General features: G+C 46.0%; 1 protein-coding gene across 1 annotated transcript in view; it reads left to right on the top strand.

Annotated features, from left to right (window-relative positions):
• The window catches only part of LOC138467595 (potassium/sodium hyperpolarization-activated cyclic nucleotide-gated channel 4-like), a 2,558,748-nt gene that overhangs the window by 2,218,615 nt on the left and 327,920 nt on the right, over positions 1–12,213 (top strand). Inside the window, exon 9 of the mRNA XM_069607736.1 lies at positions 9,339–9,570. Coding sequence (XP_069463837.1) covers positions 9,339–9,570 — 232 coding nt within the window. The remainder of the gene's footprint in view (positions 1–9,338; positions 9,571–12,213) is intronic.

Here is a 12,213-nt window from a genome sequence, read left to right as displayed (position 1 = left end):
GAGAATCAATATTCGCCCCCAACTGGAGGGAGGCCACAAGAAAGTGGTGGGAAAAGGACCATTCTCCTGTTTTTGTCACTCCATTGGCTTGTTTGGCGGCTATGATAAGACCCCCCCCCCTTGGGACAACCCTTGTTTGTACCATAGGCACAGGCAGAGATAACAACAAAGCCTTCCCAACACAGCTGAACTCTAGACCAAGTCTCCTGTATGAGAATGAAATCAAACATAGCCAAATACCACATACGTTTTTCATTGTGCATGAGATTAAGGCAACCTCTCGAGTTCCAACTCACAACTTTTAAAGTGTGACAGGAGCTAGAGAGGCTTACCCAACTGCTTAAGCATGTCAATGGATTCCCTCAATGACAATGACAACCACCTCCAGTCCTGTTTATTCAAGTCAGATTCTGACACCTTGTACATATACAACCTGATTCATGGAATTATTTGCATGAAAAACGCAGATTTGCGAGCCTTTCTGCCCGAAATTCCCTGTTTGAAGTATGGGGGTTTTCGGGAAGAAAGGCGCGTAAATCTGCGTTTTTCATGCAATAATTCCATGAATCAGGCTATTAATTTGGTGAATAAAGGGGAAGAGAAGGGCAATTCTATGTCAAGACCGGAGGCTCCTATTATGCTTTTCTTTCTTTTATTATTTTATAAATAGAAAGCTCAGCAGCAAGTGTTTATGCACCTGAGAGCACAGGTATGCGTGACAGGCAAAAGGTGCATGAAAAAACACACATGAATTTATAACATGAGTCTATAACTGTGTCAGAACCAAGAAAACTCAATTTCTCATGAGACTCCAATAAAGGTTCAGCAAAAGGTCACCAACATGTGACCTCAGTCCACCAATGAATATACAGCTGTCCATACGAACAGTCCTGGATATGATGCAACTTCCTCTTTCTTGCTGCTCACAGCAAAGATAAGTACATTTATATCTCATTGTCTTATGAATTTCAAAACTTTATATTTAAATCATATTTGAATATATTTGCATATTTATAATACATAATTTGGGAAGCTACGTTCTGCATGTAGCCTTTGGTTTTATTTGTTTTCAATGGTATTTGTGTAATACTCGCGTAGAGCGCGTCTTTTTTCTTGATCTTATCTCAGTGATCCTCCACGTCAGCTGCTTTGCTAACGTCGGAAGACCTCTGCTGATAGACAGGAGCCCTCGCGCTCAGGAGCGGCCCTGCCTTTTTTTCTATTAATATCAGCCTTGAGTCGCATTCTTCACTTCACTTCTTTCCAAGGCTCGGGGAGGCCGTGCACAGATATGTTTTGACCGCGGTTGCTGCCTGTGACCGCTAGAGGGAGCTCCTGCTCCCTAAGTCCTTTCCTCTAAAGCTGGAGGTTGCGCTTCCATTTCCGTTGCTTTTTACAACGGATTTTGAACGCGAGCGCTAGCTGCGGCTTACGAAGCCCTTTCTCCAGTGTCATCAACTATAAAAAAATAAAAAAAGAAAGAAAAACAAAACGGAAAGGAAGTCTCAGAGGACAACCTCCACAGAGGGGAGGATTCATCCTTCTAGAGAAGCGCAAAGCATCGTGTTCCACACACCTTCCTTTGCTGATAATTTAAGTGGGCTGAGAGAAGTATGTCTGTTGCCCACAAGAGACACTTATATTTAAAAAAAAAAATTAAAAAAAGGTGCAATCAGAATCTTCTATGGCAGCTCAATACTTTCCTCAGACAAACCAAGATTGGTCTCATAATGAGGAGGAATAATATCAGGTCGATGAGGTGGCAAAAGGTGCTGGGACCTTCAGTGGAGACCAGCATCAAGAAGGCAGTATCTGAGATGCTCTTGCCTATCCAACAGCTCCTAGACAGTATGGAGGAGCATCTGTAGGAGACCTCCCCGCCTGGGAGAAAGAAGACCCATAAAAGGAAGCACCTTTCAAATGGGGGATGTACTCCGGCTCGTAGGAGCAAAGACTCCATGACCCCCCCTACTCAGCCTATACCTGCCACGGCTGCTGTCTCAGACGCCTTCTCCAGGCTGAAAAAAGCCTTTATGAACAGGAAGGACACCCCTTCCCTTGAAGGACCCTCTTACTCCGAGGAAGACAACAGGGGTACTAGACCCTCAAGACTGGAGGGATACCAACAGGGCACTGACGACGAAGCTAGAGGGGTCTATGATATTGATGAACCCTTTTCATCCTCCGAGGAGGACACACAAACCATAGGGTCACAACCTTCAACCTCGGGGATTGCGGCAGTCCCCATCCCCAAGAAGGTAACCGGGGAACAGTCTCCTTCCAGGGGAATGTTTAAGCCTGAAGATCTTGTGCACCCCAGATCCACCGACTGGGAACCGTCGTCCAGAAAAACTAATTACATCATGAGCAGGCTACACAAGCCTCTGGATAAGGAAGTAAGGGCCAGACTAAGAGCAGAATGCCCCCGTCCCGAAATTCCAGGGAAAGTAGCCCTCACTCCGGAGTTAGACTCCAAGATGATTACATTTCTGGGAAAGAATGTAAAGGACCCGAGGAAGGGCATTGACCGCACCTGGAAGTCCTGCCAGGACAGGGTCCTGGATGTTACCGGTCCTCTAGCTAAGATTATGGACCTGGCTGAAGCGGCCATTGATTCCAGTGACCCCATCGACCCAGCGATCCTTTCAGGTTGGGCGCAAAAAGCACTCTGTGTACTGGGTAATGCCAGTTGCTCCATCTCGGCAGAGCGCCGTAAAGGCATCCTATTTAAAATTGATGCTAAACTAGCCATCTAGCAGATACAGTATCAGGATCAGCAGCCCAAGGTCTGCTTTTCGGAGACCCATTCATGAAAGAAATGTTGAAGTTTGTCGGCACCTTTACAGCTTTAGGCAAGGCTCAGGCCTCCATCAGAAGAGTTTTTGCTACTAAGGTTTTCTCCAGGGCCGGATGAGGCAGGGGTTGCTCCTCCAGCCGCTTCTCATTTGATCGAATACCTCAGCATGCCAGGGACCAACACAATTCTTCGCAGGACTGCTCAGACACTTTCTTCCCCTCAAGAGGGCGGAGAAGAGGTCGTGGATGGAGAAGAGGAGCAAGATATCCAGCCCAACAGCAAACTACAGGACAGTGTACCCATAGCAGTGCCCGTGCCACAGACACCCATAGGGGGGGGATTAGCTCTCTTTGTGCAAGCATGGGACTCCTCATCAGGAAATGCATGGGTCAGGGACGCAGCGCGCGGCCTGCGCTTAGAGTATTTTGCTCAACCTCATCAGACCACTCGCCCCGCTCCATTAATAATGTCAATAGCAGATGAGGAAGCATTAGACAGCGAGATACGCAGCTTACATCTAAAGCAGGCAATTCGCCCCTGCTTGAGCCAAGGCGGCTTCTTCAGCCATATATTTTTTGTTCGCAGGAAGCAGAAAGTACGCCCAGTGATAAATTTGAGGGCCCTCAACGACTTAATTGTCTACCATCACTTCAAGATGGAAGGAATACACATGCTCAGGGACATCTTGAGGCCAAATGACTGGCTTGTGCGCCTGGATTTGAAGGACGCTTACCTCGCAGTTCCCATACACCAGGCCCACGTAAGCTATCTCAGGTTTTCCTGGGGAAACCAAGACTGGGAGTGCACAAGTTTACCTTTCGGGCTCTCCTCAGCCCGAAAGTTTACCTTTCGGGCTGTGGCCTTGGGTCTTTACCAAACTCCTACGGCCCGTAGTAGCCCGCTTGAGAGAACTGGGGGTCAGATTGATTGTCTATCTAGACAACATCATCTTCATGGCACATTCTCAAGCCCTAGTAGAACATCAAGCCAAGCTTGCCATCGACCTGCTACACAGTCTTGGTTTCCTCATAAATTGGGAAAAATCAATACTCAGCCCATCCCAGAATCTAGAATTTCTAGTAGATACCAAGAACTTGCAACTTCATCTCCCGTGGCCAAGATACACGCGACCCGGAGGGAGATCCGCAGACTCCTTCAGAGGGACCTCATATCTCTTCGAGAATTAGCAAGAATAATCGGTCTCCTATCTTCTTCCATTCAGGCAATATTTCCCAGTCCACTTCATTACAGAGAATTGCAAAGGCTCAAGGGTCAGCAGCTGAGACAGAGCCTCTCCTACTCTCAGCATCTGACACTGTCGCCCTCCGCGAGAACGGAGCTCAACTGGTGGCTCACTCACATGGAAGCCTGGAACAGCAGAGCAATTTTTGGATCCACCCCCGATATTATCATAGAATCAGATGCCAGTCGCTGCGGTTGGGGAGCGAGATGCGGCTCTGTCGCCACAGGAGGGACATGGTCGCCTCAGGAGCTGGAAATGCATATAAACTGCCTGGAGCTCCTCGCAGGCTCCTTCACTGTGCGCTCTTTTGCCAGGGGGCAGAGCGAGTTGTTGTATCTTGCTGAAAATGGACAACATTTCCGCAGTACGGTACATCAATCATCTGGGGGGGGACCAAATCGAGACCTCTAGCGGAATTAGTCAAGGACTTTTACCATTTCTGTTTGGAGCATCGGATTTCAGTCATAGTGGAATATCTCCCAGGGCTCACAAACGTAGTGGCGGATTGGAACTCACGCCACTCTACAGATTTCAGCGACTGGAGGCTCAACAGAGAAGTCTTTCTCTGCCTCCAGCGAACATGGGGTCCCATGTCCACAGACCTCTTTGCATGCCATCTCAACACCCAGCTACCCATCTTTTACAGGTTGAGGCCGGATCCAGCAGCAGCTGCAACCGATGCATTTCTGCAGCAGTGGACTCAGGGGTTTCATGATGCCTTTCCCCCATTAACCATGATTGCGAGGACCTTGGTGAAGGCCCGTCAGGAAAATACGGACCTGGTCCTCATAGCCCCGGTCTGGACCTCTCAGATCTGGTATCCAGTACTTCTGGAACTTTCTTCAGATTCTCCAATCCTGCTACCCCAATTTCCAGATCTTCTTCTGGCACATTGAGAGAACTGGGGGTCAGATTGATTGTCTATCTAGACGACATCATCTTCATGGCACATTCTCAAGCCCTAGCAGAACATCAAGCTGGCCATCAACCTGCTACACAGTCTTGGTTTCCTCATAAATTGGGAAAGATCAATACTCAGTCCATCCCAGTATCTAGAATTTCTCGGGTTCCTAGTAGATACTAAGAACTTGCAACTTCATCTTCCCGTGGCCAAAGTACACACGACCCGGAGGGAGATCCGCAGACTCCTGCAGAGGGACCTCATATCTCTTCGAGAATTAGCAAGAGTAATCGGTCTCCTATCTTCTTCCATTCAGGCAATATTTCCCGGTCCACTTCATTACAGAGAATTGCAAAGGCTCAAGGGCCAGCACCTGAGACGGAGCCTCTCCTACTCTCAGCGTCTGACACTGTCGCACTCCGCGAGAACGGAGCTCAACTGGTGGCTCACTCACATGGAAGCCTGGAACAGCAGAGCCATTTTCGGATCCACCCCCGATATTATCATAGAATCAGACGCCAGGTGCTCCGGTTGGGGAGTGAGATGCGGCTCTGTTGCCACAGGAGGGACTTGGTCGCCTCAGGAGCTGGAAATGCATATAAACTACCTGGAGCTCCTCGCAGGTTCCTTCACTGTGCGCTCTTTTGCCAGGGCGCAGAGCAAGTTGTATCTTGCTGAAAATGGACAACATTTCCGCAGTACGGTACATCAATCAATCGGGGGGGACCAAATCGAGACATTTAGCGGAGTTAGCCAAGGACTTTTACCATTTCTGTTTGGAGCATCGGATTTCAGTCACAGCGGAATATCTCCCGGGGCTCACGAACGTAGTGGCGGATTGGTACTCCCGCCACTCTACATATTTCAGCGACTGGAGGCTCACCAGAGAAGTCTTTCTCCGCCTCCAGCGAACATGGGGCCCCATGTCCATAGACCTCTTTGCATGCTGTCACAACACCCAGCTACCCGTCTTACAGCTGGAGGCTGGATCCAGCAGCAGCTGCGACCGATGCATTTCTACAGCAGTGGACTCAGGGATTCATTATGCCTTTCCCCCATTTACCATGATAGCGAGGACCCTGGCGAAGGCCCGTCAGGAGAATACGGACATGGTCCTCATAGCCCCGACCTGGTATCCAGTTCTTCTGGAACTTTCTTCGGATTCTCCAATCCTGCTACCTCAATTTCCAGATCTCCTGGATCCGTCAGGGCAGCATCACCCCCTTCTCCTCAACGGATCGCTGAATCTAGCAGCCTGGAGGATTTCAGGTCAAGGTGGAGAAATCCCAGCATATCAAGCATGGCGGTCAACCTCATCGAGGAAAGCTGCGCTCCTGCTACCCTCAAGAGGTATTATAACTCCTGGAGCGCCTGGAGTAACTGGTGCCGGAGGAACGGTTCACATCCAGTTTCAGCACCTATAGAGGAAATCCTAAATTTTCTGGCATCGTTGGTTGAAAGAGGCCTCACCTATAGGACAGTTAACACCTACCGCTCAGCTTTTTCTGCCGGGCATGACCTCATTCAGGGGCTCCCAGCAGGAGAGCATCACCTCGTTTGCATACTGCTTAAGGGCATCAGACTTACAATCCCCTCCCTGTCCCGCTATGACAAGCTTTGGGACGTCAACAAGCTGCTGAATCTTTTTCTGTCATGGCCCCATATCGATGAGTTATCCAGGACTGCTCGGTCAGGCAAGCTTACTACACTGCTCTGCTTAGTTTCCTGCAGAAGGGTCTCTGACGTCAGAGCTCTCGATCTGGCGGGCAGGACCTTTTCTCCTGATGGCGTAGTATTCCACTTGCACAAGAGAACGAAATGAAACTCTAGGGTGATTGCGTACCCCGCTTTCAAAGACCAGCCTAAACTTTGCCTAATTAAATGCTTAAAGGTTTATGAGGAGCAGACCGCCCCGCTTAGGATTCTCCTAGTGGGCAATTACTGATAGCCATGCGTAAACTGCACAAGGCAGTTTCCGCTCCAACCCTAGCACGCTGGGTGCGTTGGACTCTAACTCAAGCAGGAATAAATACTCTCCATTTTGGGGCCCACTCTGTGAGAGGAGCCATGGCTTCCAAAGCATTTAAGGTCAGAGTCTGCCTAGAAGATATCATGGGAATGGCGGACTGGGCAGGTGAATCAATATTTAAGCAATTCTACCTGAAACCGGTAGAACAACCAGCATCTATTGTGGTAAGTAAGCTTTAAACAAGCATAATGGGAGCCTCCGGTCTTAACATGGAATAAAGATTTTCCATAATATCTTACTAGAAAGTCTTAATTCTATTAAAGACACGGAGGCGAGCATTATCCCACCCAGCGAGAGAAATAACAGCGCTAGTCACCCTTGAGGGTAATAATTGAGTGCCTTATTTGGGGATGTTACTGCCTTTTTTGCTGACTTTATGGATGTCAAGTTAACACACTTATTTCTCTCCCACCCCTGTAAGGGGAATTAGGGTTCTCTAATGCATAAACTCATTCTAGTTATTTGTCTCTTCCCTGACAGCGGCTACAGACAAGGCCTCCTGATCTCCTGATCGGCTCTGCTTTGGCTTCTGCCTCAAGACAACCTCAGTTGCAGTTTCCTTCTACCGTTTTTTCTTCTTGAACAGCCAAGTTCGCAGCCTCGAAAGAGGAAGTTGCATCATATCCAGGACTTTTTGTATGGACAGCTGTATATTCATTGGTGGACTGAGGTCACATGTTGGTGACCTTTTGCTGAACCTTTATTGGAGTCTCATGGGAAATGGAGTTTTCTTGGTTCTGACACAGTTATAGACTCATGTTCTAAGTTTATGTGTGTTTTTTTCATGCACCTTTTGCATGTCACGCATACCTGTGCTCTCAGTAAGGTGCATAAACACTTGCTGCTGAGCTTTCTATTTATAAAATAATAAAAGAAAGAGAAGCATAATGCTCGCCTCCGTGTCTTTAATAGAATTAAGTTTTTCTAGTAAGTTATTATGGAAAATCTTTATTCCTGTTTGGACCTGTTGGGACCAGGAGGACCCAGGGCCTGACGCCCTGCTCAGACAGCAGGTAAGTATGCACCAACATGTGTTTACTCCATCTGTCCCCACAGGCCATCACCGCCCCCTGTGATGTTCCCTTGTGCCCCCTTGCTTCTCGCACTCAGGTGTTGCCTGTTTTGCTTGTTTCTTCTACCCTGCTCCCCGCCCCCCCTCTTACCTCTTCCTTCCTGCCTACTTCTGCAGGAGTCTGTCCTGATACATTCTGGTTTCACCATCACTGTCTTATGGCCAATGCTGGATTTGACTTTTATGGACTTCATGGATTCACGGTGCGTCACCCTTTCTCAACTCTCATGCTGGATTTCCTTTGCATCTTGTACTCATGGTAGCCCTGAATCATGCTGTTCCCATCTTCATCTTGTATCCTGGCTTGCAACATTATGTGTTACTACTGACTTCTGCAATTGTATTCGCTCTACCCTCTTGCTACTCTACTCTTTTTGACTGCTTACTCTCTGTTCTCTCCTCCTCTCCCTTTCTCCCTTTTCCTATCTCCTGCCCTCCTCCCCTTACTTTCTTCTATGCACTTACTCTATCAGAATTGTCCCTGGACCTAGTATGATAGCAACCTCGCCTGTCTCCTCCCTCCTCCCCTTACTTGTGCCACCCCCCCCAGCACTATTTGAAATGTCATCAGGCCTAGTAATATAGTCGCTTGTTTTGTTCCTCCCCTCCCCTTTTGTTATTCTGTGGCTCTACCAAAAATGTCGTCAGGCCTAGTATGGTAGTCGCCTCTGTCTGTTTCCATTTCCTTCGCACTCTCCCCCTCCCTTCCTTATCTATGTCTTAGCTCTTGCACTATCTGAAATGTCGTCAGGCCGAGTATGATAGTTAATTTCACATCCTTACTGTTCATGGCCTGTAAGAATGTCATTGGATTTTCCCTTGTTCCCTCCCTTGTCTTGAAGCGCTTTGAAACACATTGTGTATAGGTGCTATATAAATAGACTATCCTATAATTTCATATCAAGGCTGATGCTTTTCTTTTCCTGAGGATAAAAGTCAATTCTAAATGACTGCTGGGAGTTGTTTGTACCCAGGTGATGTCGCAAGAACAACGCCCTACTCCTGATGCTCCCATTTTGTAGCATCATTAATAATGCTACCCTTAATGTCAAAATGATCATTCCCATGAACAAATAACTTAGTGTCATAGTTCAAATGTGGGTTAACATTTTCTGTATTCATATGTTTCTTTACTACATACACTCTTCATACTGAACATAGCTTAGCAATATAAATTAGTTTAATTGTAGAATATATATTCTCTTCTACATCTCATTGAGCAAAACCAAAACATGTTTCATGATGGAATACACTCTGTGTTCTAACACCCTTTCAAAATTGCTTTTTTTTCATTAGGAGGTCATGTACCACAACTGCCACCATATAGTGACCCAAATCCCATGGTTGAACGATACAAACATTATTAACGCCGTAATAAAAGAACTAAAGTTTGAAGTTTTCCAAAGTCAGGATGTGATTTTTCGGATGGGCGCTATTGGACGGAAGATGTATATGATTGATGCAGGAGTGATTTCTCTAGAAGATGCTGATTCAACATCAGTGATTAGTGATGGTGCCTATTTTGGAGGTAGGTCTATCATTTGAGATCATTTTACATTAAAAGATGCAGAATCCCCCTAATCCCCCTGCAGTTGTTTTTATGGTAGCTGTGATGGTAAGATGCTTTCTTTTGGAACGGGCGATCCAAATATACTCGGTTGTATTACGTCTACTCAAATTATCATCCTATAAATCCATTTACAGCAAATATATATTTTATTTACTTTAGTATTAATTCAATGAGGTTTATCATGTTTGCCTCTGTCTATGATGGCTGACTGTGTGAGGGGTGGGGAAGGGCAGGTGATATGCTGGGGAGGGACAGGCTTATGCTTGGGTCTATTTTAGCATAGATTTTTTTTGCTGTTGGCAGGTGAATAACTTGATAACCAGTAACTTGTTTTTGTTTAAAGCCTGTCACTGCTTCACACACCCACACAAATGCCTGCCAACCATGCCTGAGGATCTACAGTTACCTGTGCAAGGGGGCGCAAGTCCTGGAACAGCAAGATAGGGTGTCATGTACTTTTGCCTCAAATAAAGCAGGCTAGACCAGGAACCTCTGCAGAAGGGGAAAATAAGCACAAGAACAATCACCACACCCCAAATTCTAATGAAGTCTCAAGTCCAGCCCCCAGAATAACAGGCACAGTTGGAAACTTTGCTTAGCATATGAATACAATAGAGTCATTGCTGAATTCCATCAGCCAAATCAAAGCATTGCAAATTAAAGAAGTGGTATTCAAGCTACGGGAATTCACATTAAACGGGAACTCAATAACTTTCATCTTAACACAAGTTCCCATTAGTTAGATGAGGTGTGGCTTCCGTGAATGGCTCACGTGTGTTTTTGTGAGTACTACAGTGGACAAGAATGGGGTAAGATGTAGTAGGAGATGTCAGGGCAAGGGGTAGAGGCAGAGCTTTGCGACAGTAAGCCAGTAGACTCTGTGACAAGATTGATGAGGGTCATGAAACGCATAAAAGTGTGTTTGAGCGTGGTGGCAGGAGTATGAATTCTGGGGATCAGGGTTTACAGTTGTTAGTAGTTTCCCTGACATGGGAATGGAGAAGGGATATTGAGGTTTGGGGTGTTATCAGGGATATGGTGGAATGAGAAGCGATGATCTGTGTTTCAGTCCTACCATAGTCTAAAAAGTCCCAAAAGTTGAAGGCCATTTCCCCCTCTGTCCTTTACCTCTGACTCCCAGTGTAGCCGGTGCCTTGTTGTTCTGGATAAGAGGAATACATGGAAGGCACATGGTAAGATGCATTTTGCTGACCCTCCCCGCCCATAACACACCATTATGGGCTCACCTTAAGGTAGGTCTCTCAAATGTGCTACTGTTATAATAAAAATGTCTTACCCAAGTGTGATCTCAGCCACTTGATTTCTATCTGTTCCTTAACATTGAAGTTATGTTTAAAATAAGCATTGACAAAGCCAACAGTTTCAGCTGGTGTATAGTGCTAGATAGGCCTTTGCCAGTCACTGCTGGCATGTGCCCAGCTCATTGCCAGATAGTGCCATTATGGCAGAACCTGACAGATGCCTACACAAAATCAGAAAATGTCGACTTTGCCAATGTTTATTTTAAAATATGTACTAGCTTCATTTTTCAATCTTTCATCACATATGTCACACAATGCTAACTTCATGGGTAATATGACTATATAGCCAAAAGCCAAATCAATATGGCTTGCTCCTGATATATCAAAGAACCATCACATCTGACTTTACAACACTTCAGTATTTGTCCCATGCATCCAAGTCTTCACAAGTAATTAGCCAGGTTTCAGTGACCCCTTTGAACAATGACGATGCTAGGATATGTTCAATTGTACACATTACGAAATTGAATGTTTCACAACAGGACTCAGAAACGTAGTAACTCCTAATCCACTTCAATTAAAGTATGCAATGGTTATAAAATGTATCCACTAGTCTGAGATTCCTTCATACCCATTTATGCACTTGCTATCTTCAACTAACGCCTCTAATCAGAGTCTATACGATATATACGCCCAATAGATTAGATGTTATATCCTGTTTGTTTGTACTGACATGGATGTTATATTTGTCCATTTCAAAATGTTGGTCATGGGTGCCAACTTGTTAATGTGATGATTTGCAGTTTACTCAATAAGTCAACCCTGATGTGTCATACATAATGCATCATTCATCGTTACCGATACAGATGCCTTGGCAGCACTGCCAACATGGTGCCCAGGTACGCAACAGCAACATTTGACCTAATGATATCTAACTGCCCACTCCTATGAACTGTACCTCTGGAAATTCCTGCATACCTTGTCACAAAGCTCCCTCTACGTGGCACTGGCAACAATCTTGCAAAGTGATGTTATGTATTTGTCAGTATCCAAGGGCTTCTGTGATTTGGAAGACAAGAACCAGGACAGAGTTATCAGCCTTATAATTTGCCACATATGGACACACGCGATTGCAACATTAAATCCTGCAAAAAAGGTGCTAGCACAGCTATCCTCTCATAAGACTGCAGGACATCTTAAAGAACTTCCAGTTCTATTGTTCTTTGTAAGCCCAAGTCATTTGTCGTGGAACTAAGAGGTGATGTCGTCAGTCAGAGACATGTTGATAAAGGGCTAAGAACACAAAGTATAAGTCACCCCTGATCTGCATCCCATTGTG

This window comes from Ambystoma mexicanum, chromosome 4q (assembly GCF_040938575.1).
Source record: "Ambystoma mexicanum isolate Mex_15411 chromosome 4q, UKY_AmexF1_1, whole genome shotgun sequence".
NCBI lineage: Eukaryota > Metazoa > Chordata > Amphibia > Caudata > Ambystomatidae > Ambystoma > Ambystoma mexicanum.
This window is presented reverse-complemented; position numbering and strand designations above follow the sequence as displayed.